Genomic DNA, 20,585 nt, shown 5'->3' with positions numbered 1-20,585 from the left:
ACACTATATTATGCATACTTTGGACTTAAGTGGTTTCCATCATGTAATTGTATTTTCCGTCTGTCTCTATTTGTGTGTGTTGCCATGTTGCTAAGCCCCTGAGGTTTTGGGCCCAGAGAAATATGACAAGTCGTGTGACATGTGGTCTCTGGGTGTCATCATGTACATCCTGTGAGTACTGTGTGTGTGTGTGTGTGTGTGTGTGTGTGTGTGTGTGTGTGTGTGTGTGTGTGTGTGTGTGTGTGTGTGTGTGTGTGTGTGTGTGTGTGTGTGTGTGTGTGTGCGCGGTTGGTTGGTTGGTTCTTCATCCTTGTGGGGACCTACAGTCCCACAAGAATAGTAAAACAAGGAAAATTCCCCCTCGTGGGGACATTTCCCACGTCCCCATGAGGACAAAGCCTATTTTAAGCTTAGGGGTTAGATTAAGGGTTAGGGTTACAATTAGGGTAAGTGGTTAGGATTTAGGTTTAGGGTTATGGGTTAAGGTTAGGGTAAGGGTAAGGATAGGGTTACGTCCCCACGATGATAGAAGAGCATAACTTGTGTGTGTGTTAGTTTTCCTGTGTGTGCATATACAGTACATAAATAGTATATAATCATATGAAAGTCAGTGCAACTTAATAACTATCAACCTCTACGCAATTGTCTCCTCTGCAGGCTGTGTGGGTTCCCTCCATTCTATTCTAACACAGGTCAAGCCATCTCTCCAGGGATGAAGCGGAGAATCAGGCTGGGCCAGTACGAGTTCCCAAAACCTGAGTGGGCTGAAGTGTCAGAGGAAGGTGAGACTGGATCGGGTTAACCTGGCTTTTGTTTAGTTAGTATAGCGTTGCATTCCTCCAATGATGTCAGTCCCAGGGACCTTTTACTCTAGAAAACATGAGCAAACTTTTAAATAGTCAGTTTCACTGCACAACACATCCAAAAGCACACACAAACATACACAAGGCACAAAAACACAGAATAGCAATTCCAGGGATAATCTGACTGAATCTCTGAAGTCACACTGGTAGGGCATCCTACTCATGTCATACCGCTCAGGAAGGCGACGCGTTCTGTCTCCTAGAGATGAACGTACTTTGGTGCGAGAAGTGCAAATCAATCCCAGAACAACAGCAAAGGACCTTGTGAAGATGCTAGAGGAAACAGGTACAAAAGTATATATATCCACAGTAAAACGAGTCCTATATCGACATAACCTGAAAGGCCGCTCGGCAAGGAAGAAGCCAGTGCTCCAAAACCGCCATAAAAAAGCCAGACTACGGTTTGCAACTGCACATGGGGACGAAGATTGTACTTTTTTGGAGAAATGTCCTCTGGTCTGATGAAACAAAAATAGAACTGTTTGGCCATAATGACCATTGTTATGTTTGGAGGAAAAAGGGGGTCTTGCAAACCGAAGAACCCCATCCCAACCGTGAAGCATAGAGGTGGCAGCCTCATGTTGTTGGGGTGCTTTGCTGCAGGAGGGACTGGTGCACCTCACAAAATAGATGGCATCATGAGGGAGGAAAATTATGTGGATATATTGAAGCAACATCTCAAGACATCAGTCAGGAAGTTAAAGCTTGGTCGCAAATGGATCTTCCAAATGGACAATTACCCCAAGCATACTTCCAAAATTGAGGCAAAATGGCTTAAGAACAACAAAGTCAAGGTATTGGAGTGGCCATCACAAAGCCCTGACCTCAATCCTATAAAACATTTGTGGGCAGAACTGAAAAAGCATGTGCGAGCAAGGAGGCCTAGAATCCTGACTCAGTTACACCAGCTCTCTCAGGAGGAATGGGCCAAAATTCACCCAATTTATTGTGGGAAGCTTGTGGAAACGTTTGACCCAAGTTAAACAACTTTAAAGGCAATACTGCCAAATACTAATTGAGTATATGTAAACTTCTGACCCGCTGGGAATGTGATGAAAGAAATGTAAGCTTAAATAAATAATTCTCTCTACTATTATTCTGAAATTTCACATTCTTAAAATAAAGTGGTGATCCTAACTGACCTAAGACAGGGAATTATTACTAGGATTAAATGTCAGGAATTGTGAAAAACGTACATTTATTTGGCTAAGGTGTATGTAAATTTCTGACTTCAACTTTATATGTTGTATAGACATTATGGACAGTATGTTGATAGAATATTTAGTATATCTGTAGAATACGTAGGATATAATAGTATATATACAGAAATGGTTGAGTAGGATGGCATTGACTAGAATACACTATATACATATGAAATTAGTAAAATAGTGTGTAAACATTATTAAAGTGACCAGTGTTACATTATTAAAGTGACCAGGGATCCATGTCTATATACATAGGGAAGCAGCCTCTAAGGTGCAGGGTTGAGTAACTGGGTGGTAGCCGGCTAGTGACAGTGACTAAGTTCAGGGCAGGGTGCTGGGTGGAGGCTTGCTAGTGATGGTTATTTAACAGTCTGATGGCCTTGAGATAGAAGCTGTTTTTTAGTTTCTCGGCCCGAGCTTTGGCTGTGTTTACATCAGATCAGCTTTGGACTGTCTGGGTAAACGGAGCCTTAGACTTTGCCAGCAGTAGGCCTAGACCTTGATATACTTTTCACATGTACCTTAAAACCAGGAAAGCAGATAACGTGGGCAATGTTTGTTTATTATAGCCTTGCAGTCTAACTTTTTGGTATTTTGTACCAGTTTCCATCTCTGTACAAAGGCATGGTCTTCAAGCTAATAATACTAATAAGTGATTGGACTTAAATGGCTCTTTTCTAGACACCCATTTACATTTTAGTCATTTAGCAGACGCTCTTATCCAGAGCGACTTACAGTAGTGAATGCATACATTTCATACATTTTTTTCCCCGTACTGGTCCCCCGTGGGAATCGAACCCACAACCCTGGCATTGCAAACACCATGCTCTACCAACTGAGCCACACGGGACCACCCAAAGCTCTTAACAGTGTAAGGGGAAACTAAACACTCTAACCCCACTTTAAATTCTTGCAGTAAGTGTCATGGGATCTCAAATCAAATCAAATTTGATTTGTCACATACACGTGTTTAGCAGATGATATTGCGGGTGTAGCGAAATGCTTGTGCTTCTAGCTCCGAATGTGCAGTAATATCTAATAAGTAATATCTATATACCAAAAATATAAAATACACGTATATCTAAGTAAGGAATGGATTAAGAATATATATACATATATGTCAGTGCAGCATTGGACTAAGATACAGTGGCATAGTATAGAGCACAGTATATACATATGAGATGGGTGATGCAATATTTACAAACAATTAAAGTGACTAAGATACCATAGAATAGTATAGAGTACAGTTTACACATATGAGATGCGTAATGCAAGACACAGAGACATTATTAAAGTGGCCAGTGATTCCAAATCTATGTCTATAGGCAACAGCCTCTGATGTGCTGGAGATGGCTGTTTAGCAGTCTGATAGCCTGGAGATAGAAGCTGTTTTTCAGTCTCTTGGTCACAGCTTTGATGCACCTGTACTGACCTCACCTTCTGGATGATAGCGGGGTGAACAGGCAGTGGCTCGGGTGGTTTATGTCCTTGATTATCTTTTTGGCCTTCCTATGGCATCGGGTGCTGTAGGTGTCCAGGAGGACGGGAAGTTTGCCCCCGGGCAGACTGCGTTGGGCAGACTGCACCACCCTCTGGAGAGCTTTGCGGTTGTGGGCGGTGCAGTTACCGTACCAGGCGGTGATGCTGCCAGCCGGGATGCTCTCAATTGTGCATCTGTAAAAGTTTGTGAGGGTTTTAGGTGTTAAGCCAAATTTCTTTAGCCTCATGAGGTTGAAGAGGCGCTGTTGCGCCTTCTTCGCCACACTGTCTGTGTGGGTGGACCATTTCAGTTTGTCAGTGATGTGTACGCTGAGGAACTTGAACCTTTCCACCTTCTCCACTGCGGTCCCATCGATGTGGATAGGGGAGTGCGCCCTCTGCTGTTTCCTGGAATCTACGATCATCTCCTTAGTTTTGTTGACGTTGAGTGAGAGGTTATTTTCCTGGCACCACACTCCCAGAGCCCTCACCTCCTCCCTGTAGACTGTCTCATCATTGTTGGTAATCAAGCCTACTACTATTGTTTCATCTGCAAACATGATGATTGAGTTGGAGGCGTCCTTGGCCACGCAGTCATGGGTGAACAGGGAGTACACGCAGGAGCTGAGCACGCACCCTTGTGGGGCCCCAGTGTTGAGGATCAGCGAAGAGGAGGTGTTGTTTCCTATCTTCACCACCTGGGGGTGGCCCGTCAGGAAGTCCAGGACCCATTTGCACAGGGCAGGGTTCAGACCCAGGGCCTCGAGCTTGATGATGAGCTTGGAGGGTACTATGGTGTTGAATGCTGAGCTATAGTCAATGAACAGCATTCTTACATAGGTATGCCTCTTGTCCAGATGGGACAGGGCAGTGTGCAGTGTGGTGGCGATTGCATCGTCTGTGGATCTATTGGGGCATTAAGAAAATTGAAGTGGGTCTAGGGTGGCAGGTAAGCTGGAGGTGATAGGATCCTTGACTAGTCTCTCAAAGCACTTCATGATGACAGGTGAGTGCTACGGGGCGATAGTCATTTAGTTCAAATACCTTTGCTTTCTTAGATACAGGAATCCTTAGTGACCACAGAGTTGGGACACCCATTTAAAGTCCCATCTTCTTAAATGTAATTGAGGAACATTCCATTGTTAGTTAGTACTTCAACATTATTAAAATGAAATTAATGTTTTAAAAGTGTATGGTATAAATTACAGTGATCTGTATTTGAACTTTTAGCCTTGTTAATTTCAGCAGTATATTTCTCTTTGGCTTTTGTTTGTCTGTCTTTCCCTGTGGTATTCAATGCCTTCGTGCTAACAGCTTGAAAGGGAACACCATTGAATAGGAGATTTGTATTCTCCCAACTGAGTTTTTTTTTTCCTGCCAAAGGCTGTGCGTCTGTTGAATGTCGAGAATATGATATATTACTATTAGAATGAATAGTATCAAAAATAATAACTTATCTGTGCTTGGAATGGAATCCCTTATGCTAGCTAGCTAGCTCATTTTAGATGAGAGTAGCAAAAGTTAGCTACTAGTTATCTAAAAAATAAAAAAGCCAACTTACCCTTTTGCCCAAAAATGTTGTCCTTTCTCAATGTTATGAATTTAGTGAGGTTGCCAATTCTCGTTTCTAAATGTATTTAGTTATTTAGTACTCAAATTTTAACTTGAGATATGCCATTTCAATAATGTGGCGCTTCCCGCAACCAAGAACACTCCCTTATCTGATTGGTCAGGTAGGCGGGGCCTTCTGAGCCGGTATCAAATCAAATATTATTTGTCACATTCACCAAATACAACTTGTGTAGACTGTGAAATGCTTGCTTCCGAGCCCTTCCCAACGTTGCAGAGTTTAAAAATAACAATGCAAATGAAACAGTAACAAAAGAGGAACAAAATACACAAGAATGGAGCTATATACAGGGAGTACCAGTACCAGATCAATGTGGAGCTATATACAGGGAGTACCAGTACCAGATCAATGTGGAGCTATATACAGGGAGTACCAGTACCAGATCAATGTGGAGCTATATACAGGGAGTACCAGTACCAGATCAATGTGGAGCTATATACAGGGAGTACCAGTGCCATATCAATGTGGAGCTATATACAGGAGTACCAGTACCAGATCAATGTGGAGCTATATACAGGGAGTACCAGTACCATATCAATGTGGAGCTATATACAGTGAGTACCAGTACCAGATCAATGTGGAGCTATATACAGGGAGTACCAGTACCAGATCAATGTGGAGCTATATACAGGGAGTACCAGTACCAGATCAATGTGGAGCTATATACAGGGAGTACCAGTACCAGATCAATGTGGAGCTATATACAGGGAGTACCAGTACCAGATCAATGTGGAGCTATATACAGGGAGTACCAGTACCAGATCAATGTGGAGCTATATACAGGGAGTACCAGTACCAGATCAATGTGGAGCTATATACAGGTTGTACCAGTACCAGATCAATGTGGAGCTATATACAGGGAGTACCAGTACCAGATCAATGTGGAGCTATATACAGGTTGTACCAGTACCAGATCAATGTGGAGCTATATACAGGGAGTACCAGTACCAGATCAATGTGGAGCTATATACAGGGAGTACCAGTACCAGATCAATGTGGAGCTATATACAGGGAGTACCAGTACCAGATCAATGTGGAGCTATATACAGGTTGTACCAGTACCAGATCAATGTGGAGCTATATACAGGGAGTACCAGATCAATGTGGAGCTATATACAGGTTGTACCAGTACCAGATCAATGTGGAGCTATATACAGGTAGTACCAGTACCAGATCAATGTGGAGCTATATACAGGGAGTACCAGATCAATGTGGAGCTATATACAGGGAGTACCAGTACCAGATCAATGATGGAGCTATATACAGGGAGTACCAGTACCATATCAATGTGGAGCTATATACAGGGAGTACCAGTACCATATCAATGTGGAGCTATATACAGGGAGTACCAGTGCCATATCAATGTGGAGCTATATACAGGAGTACCAGTACCAGATCAATGTGGAGCTATATACAGGTTGTACCAGTACCAGATCAATGTGGAGCTATATACAGTGAGTACCAGTACCAGATCAATGTGGAGCTATATACAGTGAGTACCAGTACCAGATCAATGTGGAGCTATATACAGGGAGTACCAGTACCAGATCAATGTGGAGCTATATACAGGGAGTACCAGTACCAGATCAATGTGGAGCTATATACAGGTTGTACCAGTACCAGATCAATGTGGAGCTATATACAGGGAGTACCAGATCAATGTGGAGCTATATACAGGGAGTACCAGTACCAGATCAATGTGGAGCTATATACAGGGAGTACCAGTACCAGATCAATGTGGAGCTATATACAGGGAGTACCAGATCAATGTGGAGCTATATACAGGGAGTACCAGTACCATATCAATGTGGAGCTATATACAGGGAGTACCAGTACCATATCAATGTGGAGCTATATACAGGGAGTACCAGATCAATGTGGAGCTATATACAGGGAGTACCAATACCATATCAATGTGGAGCTATATACAGTGAGTACCAGATCAATGTGGAGCTATATACAGTGAGTACCAGTACCATATCAATGTGGAGCTATATACAGGTTGTACCAGTACCAGATCAATGATGGAGCTATATACAGGGAGTACCAGTGCCATATCAATGTGGAGCTATATACAGGGAGTACCAGTACCAGATCAATGTGGAGCTATATACAGGGAGTACCAGTACCAGATCAATGTGGAGCTATATACAGGGAGTACCAATACCAGATCAATGTGGAGCTATATACCAAGAGTACCAGTACCAGATCAATGTGGAGCTATATACAGGGAGCACCAGTGCCATATCAATGTGGAGCTATATACAGGGAGTACCAGTACCATATCAATGTGGAGCTATATACAGGGAGTACCAGATCAATGTGGAGCTATATACAGGGAGTACCAATACCATATCAATGTGGAGCTATATACAGGGAGTACCAGTACCAGATCAATGTGGAGCTATATACAGGGAGTACCAGTACCAGATCAATGTGGAGCTATATACAGGGAGTACCAGATCAATGTGGAGCTATATACAGGGAGTACCAATACCATATCAATGTGGAGCTATATACAGTGAGTACCAGTACCAGATCAATGTGGAGCTATATACAGGGAGTACCAATACCAGATCAATGTGGAGCTATATACAGGGAGTACCAGTACCAGATCAATGTGGAGCTATATACAGGGAGTACCAGTACCAGATCAATGTGGAGCTACATACAGGGAGTACCAGTACCAGATCAATGTGGAGCTATATACAGGGAGTACCAGTACCAGATCAATGTGGAGCTATATACAGGGAGTACCAGTACCATATCAATGTGGAGCTATATACAGGGAGTACCAGTACCAGATCAATGTGGAGCTATATACAGGGAGTACCAGATCAATGTGGAGCTATATACAGGGAGTACCAGTACCAGATCAATGTGGAGCTATATACAGGGAGTACCAGTACCAGATCAATGTGGAGCTATATACAGGGAGTACCAGTACCAGATCAATGTGGAGCTATATACAGGGAGTACAAGTACCAGATCAATGTGGAGCTATATACAGTGAGTACCAGTACCAGATCAATGTGGAGCTATATACAGGGAGTACCAATACCAGATCAATGTGGAGCTATATACAGTGAGTACCAGTACCAGATCAATGTGGAGCTATATACAGGGAGTACCAGTACCAGATCAATGTGGAGCTATATACAGTGAGTACCAGTACCATATCAATGTGGAGCTATAATACAGGGAGTACCAGTACCAGATCAATGTGGAGCTATTTACAGGGAGTACCAGTACCAGATCAATGTGGAGCTATATACAGGGAGTACCAGTACCAGATCAATGTGAAGCTATATACAGGGAGTACCAGTGCCAGATCAATGTGGAGCTATATACAGGGAGTACCAGTACCAGATCAATGATGGAGCTATATACAGGGAGTACCAGTACCAGATCAATGTGGAGCTATATACAGGGAGTACCAGTACCAGATCAATGTGGAGCTATATACAGTGAGTACCAGTATCAGATCAATGTGGAGCTATATACAGGGAGTACCATATCAATGTGGAGCTATAATACAGGGAGTACCAGTACCATATCAATGTGGAGCTATATACAGGGAGTACCAGTACCAGATCAATGTGGAGCTATATACAGGGAGTACCAGTACCAGATCAATGTGGAGCTATATACAGTGAGTACCAGTATCAGATCAATGTGGAGCTATATACAGGGAGTACCAGTACCAGATCAATGTGGAGCTATATACAGGGAGTACCAGTACCAGATCAATGTGGAGCTATATACAGTGAGTACCAGTACCAGATCAATGTGGAGCTATATACAGGGAGTACCAGTACCAGATCAATGTGGAGCTATATACAGGGAGTACCAGTACCAGATCAATGTGGAGCTATATACAGGGAGTACCAGTACCAGATCAATGTGGAGCTATATACAGGGAGTACCAGTACCAGATCAATGTGGAGCTATATACAGGGAGTACCAGTACCAGATCAATGATGGAGCTATATACAGTGCGTACCAGTACCAGATCAATGTGGAGCTATATACAGGGAGTACCAGTACCAGATCAATGTGGAGCTATATACAGGGAGTACCAGATCCATGTGGAGCTATATACAGGGAGTACCAGATCAATGTAGAGCTATATACAGGGAGTACCAGTACCAGATCAATGATGGAGCTATATACAGGGAGTACCAGTACCAGATCAATGTGGAGCTATATACAGGGAGTACCAGTACCAGATCAATGTGGAGCTATATACAGGGAGTACCAGTACCAGATCAATGTGGAGCTATATACAGGGAGTACCAGTACCAGATCAATGTGGAGCTATATACAGGGAGTACCAGTACCAGATCAATGTGGAGCTATATACCTGGAGTACCAGTACCAGATCAATGTGGAGCTATATACAGGAGTACCAGTACCAGATCAATGTGGAGCTATATACAGTGAGTACCAGTACCAGATCAATGTGGAGCTATATACAGGGAGTACCAGTACCAGATCAATGTGGAGCTATATACAGGGAGTACCAGTACCAGATCAATGTGGAGCTATATACAGGGAGTACCAGTACCAGATCAATGTGGAGCTATATACAGGGAGTACCAGTACCAGATCAATGTGGAGCTATATACCAAGAGTACCAGTACCAGATCAATGTGGAGCTATATACAGGGAGTACCAGTACCAGATCAATGTGGAGATATATACAGGGAGTACCAGTACCAGATCAATGTGGAGCTATATACCTGGAGTACCAGTACCAGATCAATGTGGAGCTATATACAGGGAGTACCAGTACCATATCAATGTTGAGCTATATACAGGGAGTACCAGTACCAGATCAATGTGGAGCTATATACAGGGAGTACCAGTACCAGATCAATGTGGAGCTATATACAGGGAGTACCAGATCAATGTGGAGCTATATACAGGGAGTACCAGTACCATATCAATGTTGAGCTATATACAGGGAGTACCAGTACCATATCAATGTTGAGCTATATACAGGGAGTACCATATCAATGTACAGAGGTACGAGGAATTTGAGGTAGATATGTACATGAAGGCAGGGTAAAGTGACTAGGCATCAGGATAGACAATAATAAGAGTAAAATAAGGAACAGAGTAGCAGCAGGAAATGATTTGTGTAAAAGTCTGTGTGTGCGTGTGTGTGTGCATATGTAGTGTATGTGAATGTGTGTGGGAGTGTAAATGTAGTGTGTGAGTGTGTATATGGTGTGTATAAACGTTATCACACTCCCTCATCTGATTGGTCGCGTAGGCGGGTCTTCTGACTTTGTGGCTGTGGTAACTAGTGACGACCACTCGAGGAGGCAGACTCAATGCTGCAGGACTGTTTTGAGAATACTGATACTGTATGTTCAAATATTCATCCACCCAGGACTCATCCATCCACATTGAAGAATATACATTGTCAGTCACAGACTTCATTAGAAAATGTGTTGATGATGTTGTACCCATAATAGCAATCCGGACATCCCCCAACCAAAAACCCTGGATGAACCTCAATGACTCGGTGGCGCGTGATGCTTACAAGGCAAGCAGGTACGAGCTCCGCAAATCCATTAGGGATGCAGAAGACAATACAGACTCAAACTTAAATTGATGTTCGACAACTCAGACTCGCGTCGCATGTGACAAGGACTACAGACAATCACAAACTACAAAGGCAAATCCAGCTGTGTGGTGCCCACCCTCCCAGACGAGCTTAACACATTCTATGCTCGCTTCGAGTCAGACAATACCGAGCCATCCAGGAGGACTCTCGCTGCTCCGGAAGACCAGGTCAAACTGCTTTGCTTCATCTTGGCCAGGTCGCAATTGTAAATGAGAACTTGTTCTCAACTTTCCTACCTGGTTAAATAAAGGTGAAATAAAATAAATAAATAAAATGTTCTCTGACATTTTCAACCTGTCCCTGTCCCAAGCTGTAGTCCCCACCTGCTTCAAGGAGAACACCATCATCCCAGGGCCCAAGAGAAACAAGGTGACATGACCAAATGACTATCGCCCCATCGCACTCACCCCGGTCATCATGAAGGGCTTTGAGAGGCTGGTCATGGCCCACGTCAAGGGGAGCATGCCAGGAACACTGGACTCAGTCCAATTTGCCTACCGCTCCAACAGATCCACAGAAGATGCCATTTCCATCGCTATTGACACGTCCGTAACACATCTGGACAAGACGAACACCTATGTGAGAACGCTGTTCATTGACTACAGTTAAGCATTCAACATTATTGTTCCTTCCAAACTCAGAGCCCTGGGTCTGGACACCGCCCTCTGCAACTGGATCCTGCACTTCCTGACGGGCAGACCACAGGCTGTGAGGATTTACAACAACACCTCCTCCACACTGACTGTTAACACAGGGCCCCCCCAGGGGTGTGTCCTCAGCTCTCTGCTGTACTCCCTGTTCAGCCACGACTGCGTGGCTTTGCGTGACACCAACTCCATCAACAAGTTTGCTGACGACACCACGGTTGTTCGCCTGATAGCCAACAACGACTAGTCAGCCTATAGGGAGAAGGTAAATGAACTGGCATTGTGATGCCAGGACAACAACCTCTCCCGCAATGTCAGCAAAACAAAGGACTTGATTGTTGACGCATAGGTAAGCAATGCGCAAATGTGTGTCTTTCATTGAATGTTGACCTCTTTCCTCATTGCTTTTCCTCTTTCAGCCAAACAGTTGATCAATCAGCTGCTGAAGACAGACCCTAACGAGAGAATGACCATCACACAGTTTACGAACCACCCCTGGATCAATGTGAGTGTGTGCACGCTTGTGTGTGAAAGCGTGCATCAGTTCATGTATGTCAGTCTGTAACCTCATGCCTGATGGTGTGTCTGTGTTCTGTCATTGCAGCAGTCCATGGTTGTTCCCTCCACACCGCTCCACACCACACGGGTTCTGACTGAGGACAGAGAGATGTGGGATGACGTGAAGGTCAGAATCAGACCAGCACTGACACCTTCTGGCCATCCAGTGACTTACATATCTTTCCAGGATCAGCAGAATCAAATCAAATCAAATTGTATTTGTCACATGTGCCGAAATAACAACAGGTGTAGGCCTTACCGTGAAATGCTTACTAGCCCATAACCAACTATGCAGTTGTAGAAATAGAGTTAAGAAAATATTTACTAAACTAAAGTAATAAAAGAAAACGTATAAAATAACAATAACGAGGCTATATACAGGGCTTCCGGTACCGAGTCAATGTGCGGGGGTACAGGTTAGTCAAGGTAATTTGTGCATGTAGGTAGGGGTAAAGTGACTATGCATAGATAATAAACAGCGAGTAGCAGCAGTGTAAAAACAAAGGTGGGGGGGTCAATGTAAATAGTCCGGGTGGCCGGAGTCTTATGGCTTGGGGTAGAAGCTGTTAAGGAACCTTTTGGACCTAGACTGCTCCAGTACTGCTTGCCGTGCGGTAGCAGAGAGTTGGGTGACTGGAGTCTGTAGTGTCATGGCTGTAGTGCCACGACACTAAAGCCCCGTCGATGTGAATGGGGGCGTGTTCGGCCCTCCTTTTCTATAGTCCACAATCAGGTCCTTTGTCTTGTTCACGTTGAGGGAGAGGTTGTTGCATCGACGAATTTTCTTGTTTGCTTATGGCCTTATACAGCTCATTGAGTGCGGTCTTAGTGCCAGTATCGGTTTGTGGTGGTAAATAGACTGCTACGAAAAGTATAGATGAAAACTCTCTCGGTAGATAGGTTTGTCTGCAGCTTATCATGAGGTACTCTACCTCAGGCGAGCAATATCTCGAGACTTTCTTAATATTAGACTGTTATTGACAAATAGACACACACCCCCACCCCTCATCTTACCAGACGTTGCTGTTCTGTCCTGCCGATGCACGGAAAACCCAGCCAGCTGTATATTATCTATGTCGTCGTTCAGCCAAGGCTCTGTGAAACAAGATATTACAGTTTTGGTACGATAGTCTCAAAACGGAGATCATCCAGTTTACTCTCCAGTGATTGCCTGTAGAACGGATGGTAGCGGCGGATTACCCACTCGCAGACTAATTCTCTCAAGGCACCCCGATCGCCACCCCCTGTATTTCCGTCTTTTCTTCACACGAATGGCGGGGATTGGACCTAGTCTCAGAGAAGCAGTATATCCTTTGCGTCAGACTCATTAAAGAAAAAAATCTTAGTCCAGTTCCATGTGAGTAATCACTGTTCTGATATCCAGAAGCTCTCTTTGGTCATACGAGACGGTAGAGGCAACATTAAGTACAAAATAAGTTACAAACAATGCTAAAAAACACAAAATAGCACAGTTGGTTAGGAGGCCATAAAACGGCAGCCATCCCCTCCGGCGCCATTGAGTTTACATCCAGAATTTGAAATACGGTTGATATTATGAACATTACGCATGGTTTTCCCATGTAGATATCTCAAAATATGAGTGGAATTTCATTCCTTTTGTGGAATTCATGTGAAATGGAATTGCTCCCAAACTTTGGAGATGACCCTGGAGTGGTTGACCTTCCACAAGTGGAGGCAGACATCACAGTCTGGTTTGAGGCCATGTTTATTAACAGAGGGCTTATTCCCTCCTCTTTATTATGCTGTATATTCAGAGCAGAGCTTTATCTTCTATCTACCTTCTCCTATTTATCTATCATGAAATGCAACCTCCCTCACTCTGAATCTTGTTATTTCTCTTTCTTCTCTATTTCCCTCTCCCCTAACTCCTTACGCTCTGTGTACTATAGGATGAGATGACCAGTGCTCTGGCCACCATGCGTGTGGATTACGACCAGGTGAAGATCAAAGACCTGGACACTTCCAGCAACCCTCTGCTCAACAAGAGGCGCAAGAAGGCCGCTGCCGGGGGCAAATTGGGAGGCACAGTCTGCAACAGCCAGTGAGGGAAGCCACACCTGGAACAGCAGAAAAAGTGGAAGGGAAGCCCAGAGGAAGGAGGGAAGATACAACTGGAACAGCTGACAGGGAAAAGGTTGTGGGAGGTCTGGGCAGGAATGTGTAGAAGAGACTTAGCATGAGGAGTGTGTTCATACAGCAGAGGGGGAAGAGTAATGCCTAGAGGAGGGAGGGGGTACTACTAGGGAACAGCAGGGAAATGTGATTTGAAGCTTCTCAGCAATCAGTCGAACTGAAGGACACATGAAGTGATGGCAAAGTCTGCATCTCTTATCAGCAGGCCTTCATACTGTAGGCCTTCCATAATTTTAATTTGATTGTGTTTTTGTGTATGTGCGTGTTAATTTGAAAGGTTGTTCAGGATCTGCTCTATATAAGTTCATGTATGTTTGTTGTGTGTGTTGGTAAGGGAGAACGGGGTTGGTTGTCTCACGGGTTGGTTGTCACAGTGCTAATTACTCCCAATCTAAATGGAAATGTGTAATTTGTAAGGTAAAAATTTGTGAATTATTTGAAGGAACTCATCCAGCTGGTCAATTCATGTCAGCATGACAAAACATTGAGTTGAGGGGAATTTATGTTTTTCATAGGTGGAAGTAAAATATATATATATTGGTATATTCTTTGTAAATATTTGAATTGTGGGAGTATCCATGAACAATTATGTTTGTTGAAAAGAGGAAAGGGAGAACTATATTTCAAACATATTTCTGAGTTCCAAGGTCAAGCCATGTGGTAGCCAGCATCTTAGTTAGCTTTGGGGAGCTGGTTGGGGATGGTTGTCACTATCAACTCCATTATAATACATCCCAAGCTGTTTTGTGCTTGTGCTATAAAGAGCTCATTTAGTTTCCTCTCCCTCACACACATATTTTTTATGCAACACGCACATGGGTGCAAACACACGCATACACACAAATGTACTCAAAATTCCATATTTTATTCTCACGGCATAAAATGCAGAAATTTGTTAAGAATATCGTTTGATCAAAGAAAGGCTATTTCTAAGACTATACTATATTGCTTAATTTCCTGTTATAAAAGGCATGAGCTACCAGCAAACAGCCAACCCCATACTGTCCCACTGGGCACACACTGGTTGAATCAACATTGTTTCCACATCATTTAGTGCGACAGGTGGTTAAAGCTTAGGGCCTGTAACCGAAAGGTTCCCTGAGCCGACAAGGTAAAAAGCTGTCGTTCTGCTCCTGAACAAGGCAGTTAACCCACTGTTCCCCGGTAGGCCGTCATTGTAAATAAGAATTTTATCTTAACTGACTTGCCTAGTTAAATAAATGTAAAACCTCCAAAAATCCATTCATTGAAATTAGATTGAATAGACGCTGAGTTGATGACTGTGTCCAGTGGGGTGTGACATCCAATCCCACGATTGTGTTTGATGGATTATAACTCCATGTTGGAATAATTAATGAGGATAGAACACAGTCTCTATTTCAAGCCAAGACCGTGGTCTTTCTCCGAATATTGAAAAGAGTTTATAAGATCTACTGGTGCTGAGAAATACACACAAGAGTAAAAGGTGTGACAACCAACCCTGGTCTCCCCTAATGATGATGAACTGTGCTGGATTGCCTATCCATTTCAGGTTCTTTCTCTTTCCCATGCACAATAGAGGGTCACAGATCATACACCTGAAAACATGGGTGCATGGTGGAAATGATGATGAGGTAACTAGACAGACAAACCTTTGACTGTCAGTGAAGCCAGCACACTAGTCTAGATTATCTGTGCTGTTTTGTTACAATGTCTGTGTTTTGGTCCTTTTTTCAGCGATTAAAACAAACTTTGGAAAATTTTTGTCCTGCCAATTGCTTATGGCCTACAATAGAGTCATGGCAGTCTCACTCACACACAGAATTGGCTCACAGGCATCAAAGTCAACACAGGCAACTCACATCATATGACAAGTTTCCTCAAAATGGTCTTCTTCCCTACTAACTTGATGTCATTACTTAAAAGTTAGATGCTGGCTGGTAATTATAGTCTAAACAGGTTTAAAACAGGTACCTTTGTAGGCTTGCTTGTACACATTACTACAATAACAAACTGTTTTTAATAAGGTCCTTCATGCAGTCCATGGTAATCTCTGGGTAATATAACCCTGATAGATACTGTAGCACAGCAGTCATTGTCATGGTTGTGAGATCAGGGCAACCTTAGGGATGGATCAAAATGTACAGTACAGAATGGGTACCTGGAGGAAAATGGGGAACGGTCATGGTTTTTCAATTTCAGTCAAGGGGAGGGTTTACTATTTTTTAAATCTAGTCCAGGAGAGGGTCATATCATTTGTAATTGCTGAAATGTCAAAATGTGTCATTGTTTGAGAATTATTTGCACTTAAGGCTATATATCGATGTGTGCCCGATGCCACCGCTCATCTTTGATTCTCGGCTGGGCGCGCAATATCAAGTGCGCCTATAAGCTATTTAGTGTGGTCTCAGTCAAATTATCCATAGCCTATAGGCTATGAAGTGCATGCTCGGAGAAGCACAGAGCAAAGTAATATTTCTAAGTTAGCTGCTGGGATCAGTGGAGGCTCCTCAGAGAAGGAAGGGGAGTACCATCCTCCTCAGTGAATTTCCTAAAAATAAAAATAGTGAAACATAAAAAAAGTGATATGAAGGTTTGGCTTGGAAAGGTTTTTTCGCCTGGACACAGACAGCTAATGTGTTTTGCACTGAAGTCCACAAGTGAAGGGAAAAGGTGAGAAAGGGGGAGAACACGTAGATGCGAGCAAAGTGATCATGCTGTTTGTATGTGACTGCTATGAAAGTGAGCTGTGTTTGTGTGTGAATCCATTACGCAGGTTCTGTTAGAAAAACATTTCTTAAATGGAAGCAAACGGAACAAAATGCGGATAAACATACCCGGAAATTGTCCAATAGAAACTCTTGTTTGAAATTAACTGTTGGACTAATGATTACACCCTAGATCAGCTAGATATAGGTAAGAGTGTGCAAGGCAGTATTGAATGTGTCACTGTCACCTTGATTACTAGAAATTAACTCAACCTGTGCACCTACGTTGTAAACTATCATTCATAGGCTAGCTTGTTGCAACCTCATGATGGGTATAGGGAAAATTAGAGTATCATGTAGTAGCCTAAACCGATCAATGTTACATTGAGCTGGGTGAATGGAATATGAATGACAGTCATCCAATATTCTGTAATAGAAGTAAGGTCATGCTCCTAAAAAAATGTAACGTCCTCCCTCATCTTAAAAGGCACCGACCGCCACTGGCTGGGATGGTGTAAATAAAACTAAGCTGAATGACACACTGCAATGGATATTCTAACTTTGAGCCCCAGCCTGCTTTGCTCATGCTGATCATAAAACGTTTTTGTGTGCTGCCTAACCAATGGCTGTGCTGTGTAGGCCTACAGTGGCAGTTCAGGAGGAGAGTCAAAGGCTTCTTCCGATTTTTTAATTCATTTCAATAGTCTACATTTTAATTAGACTTTAATAACAACAAGAGGGCTTTGTGTTGGAGCCTATTTATTCCTATTGAAGAAGAGTTAGGCCTAACTGTTTGATGGAAGAAATTAGGCAAATATATCCATAGATTTAACAGTATATTCCTCCACCCACATCTTTAAATAGCCAACCTCCTTGCCAGTGAAGGGCTGTTAGGTTAAAACCAAGACAGTTACACGGAGTGGAACAGGGGAACCCAAGAGCAGACTCAGATGAGGAAACTGGGATGAAGTAACCAAGGTATCTATTGAAACACGGGGAAGATGGAGTGCAGGTCAGGGGAAGCTCGGACAAGTTGCTGGAAACCAGGTGCGGAGGCTGAGGCTCAAGCGAGAAGGGTTGAGACAGGGTAAGCAGGTCCGGAGGGGAATCCAGGACAGAGTAGCAGGATGATGAGACGTGGGACTGGAGACAAGGACCAGAGTCAGAGCGGGTAGAACTTTAGCAGAGAGGAAAACAGCATCAGTCAAGGAAAACAGGCACAACAGGATCTGAATAGTAACAAACGGCTAGAGACGTTGACTGACTGAGCAGAGATTACGATCTGGCCGAGTGGAAGTGGCAGGGCTGAGTATTTGTAGAGGTCTTGATTATGGAACAGGTTGCAGCTGGTGGGGATCTTCTCTGACTCCAGCACACCTGTCTCCGCCCACACAATCACACACACAGAGAGGGAGAGGGAGAGTCTACTGGGGGAGTGGCGGCAGGTCAAGGAGACACAGGATGAGCAGTAGAGAGCGTTGCAGGAGCAGATGTGACAAAGACTCGAATTGAGGGTACAGTTGAAGTCGGAAGTTTACATACACCTTAGCCAAATACATTTAAACTCAGTTTTTCACAATTCCTGACATTTAATCCAAATAAAAATTCCCTGTCACCACTTTATTTTAAGAATGTGAAATGTCAGAATAATAGTAGAGAGAATTATTTATTTCAGCTTCCATTTCTTTCATCACATTCCCAGTGGGTCAGAAGTTTACATACACTCAATTAGTATTTGGTAGCATTGCCTTTAAATTGTTTAACTTGGGTCAAACGTTTCGGGTAGCCTTCCACAAGCTTCCCACAATAAGTTGGGTGAATTTTGGCCCATTCCTCCTGACAGCTGGTGTGACTGAGCCAGGTTTGTAGGCCTCCTTGCTCACACACGCTTTTTCAGTTCTGCCCACAAATGTTTTATAGGATTGAGGTCAGGGCTTTGTGATGGCCACTCCAAGACCTTGACTTTGTTGTCCTTAAGCCATTTTGCCACAACTTTGGAAGTATGCTTGGGGTCATTGTCCATTTGGAAGATCCATTTGCAACCAAGCTTTAACTTCCTGACTGATGTCTTGAGATGTTGCTTCAATATATCCACATAATTTTCCTCCCTCATGATGCCATCTATTTTGTGAGGTGCACCAGTCCCTCCTGCAGCAAAGCACCCCCACAACATGATGCTGCCACCCCTGTGCTTCACGGTTGGGATGGTGTTCTTCGGCTTGCAAGCTCCCCCTTTTTCCTCCAAACATAATAATGGTCATTATGGCCAAACAGTTCTATTTTTGTTTCATCAGACCAGAGGACATTTCTCCAAAAAGTACGATCTTTGTCCCCATGTGAAGTTCAAACCGTAGACTGGCTTTTTTAATGGCGGTTTTGGAGCAGTGGCTTCTTCCTTGCTGAGTGGCCTTTCAGGTTATGTCGATATAGGACTCGTTTTACTGTGGATATATATACTTTTGTACCTGTTTCCTCTAGCATCTTCACAGGGGCATTTTCTGTTGTCCTATGATGTCAAGCAAAGAGGCACTGAATTTGAAGGTAGGCCTTGAAATTCATCCACAGGAACACATCCAATTGACTCAAATTATGTCAATTAGCTAATCAGAAGGTTCTAAAGCCATGACGTCATTTTCTGGAATTTTCCAAGCTGTTTAAAGGCACAGTCAACTTAGTGTATGTAAACTTCTGACCCACTGGAATTGTGATACAGTGAATTATAAGTGAAATAATTTGTCTATAAACAATTGTTGGAAAGATTACTTGTGTCATGCACAAAGTAGATGTCCTAACCGATTTGTCTGGTGGTTAATTTCTTTACTATTAAATGAGGAGAGACAAACTTATCACCAAGTCAGAGTTATACTTAAACGAAATCTTTAATCACTTATTAATAAGGGAGCAGGTCAATACAACGCACACATATAAAGTGAATCGATTGAGTGCTCTACAATAATGATGGCTGGTGATGGCTGGTTGACGATTCACGATCAAATGATTCGTTGAGAGCCCCGAGACAAAAGTACAAAGGTCTTTTATAGCCAAGATACACCCCTTTCAACCTACATGATGAACAACAGATATATAGAATGGGTCACAAGGTAAAATTTGTATGAAAGATACCTATAATACATAGCAGACAGTATCTGCTGTGTCAACAGTTTTCATTGTGTATAGACCAGTGTCTGGCCCTCCGACTCCAAACTGGAACCATCTCTCCCTCACTAGAACAGAAACATTAACTCATTCTCTGGAATGCTCTTTAGGAATGCTCTTTATCACCCAAAATACATTTTAAATCTCTGCGTTATCTCCCAGAGGCCCATCCTCAGTAGAACACACACAATAGTTAAGAAAATACTCTATTCTGTTGCATAAAACAACCATTTGATGCAATAAAATAATTATAACATAATCTTGCAAATTTGCTCTCACACTTGCCAAAACTATAGTTTGTTAACAAGCCATTTTTGGAGTGGTTGAAAACGGGATTTAATGATTCCAACCTAAGTGCATGTAAACTTCCCGACTTCAACTGTATTACATTTACATTTAAGACATTTAGCAGACGCTCTTATCCAGAGCGACTTACAAATTGGTGCATTCACCTTATAATATCCAGTGGAACAACCACTTTACAATAGTGCATCTAAATATTTTAAGGGGGGGGTTAGAAGGATTACTTTATCCTATCCCAGGTATTCCTTAAAGAGGTGGGGTTTCAGGT

At 43.0% G+C, this 20,585-nt stretch overlaps 1 protein-coding gene across 1 annotated transcript in view; it reads left to right on the top strand.

Moving 5' to 3' along the window:
* LOC106565813 (MAP kinase-activated protein kinase 3) overlaps window positions 1-15,910 on the top strand; it is a 40,216-nt gene extending 24,306 nt beyond the window's left edge. The window contains exons 6-10 of the mRNA XM_014133374.2: window positions 96-171; window positions 658-782; window positions 11,879-11,964; window positions 12,064-12,144; window positions 13,928-15,910. Coding sequence (XP_013988849.1) covers window positions 96-171; window positions 658-782; window positions 11,879-11,964; window positions 12,064-12,144; window positions 13,928-14,083 — 524 coding nt within the window. The 3' untranslated portion in view covers window positions 14,084-15,910. The remainder of the gene's footprint in view (window positions 1-95; window positions 172-657; window positions 783-11,878; window positions 11,965-12,063; window positions 12,145-13,927) is intronic.
* The last annotated feature ends 4,675 nt before the right edge of the window (window positions 15,911-20,585 follow it).

Source organism: Salmo salar, chromosome ssa12 (genome assembly GCF_905237065.1).
Source record: "Salmo salar chromosome ssa12, Ssal_v3.1, whole genome shotgun sequence".
Lineage (NCBI taxonomy): Eukaryota > Metazoa > Chordata > Actinopteri > Salmoniformes > Salmonidae > Salmo > Salmo salar.
The sequence above is the reverse complement of the archived record's forward strand: the minus strand, read 5'-3'. Positions and strand labels throughout refer to the sequence as shown.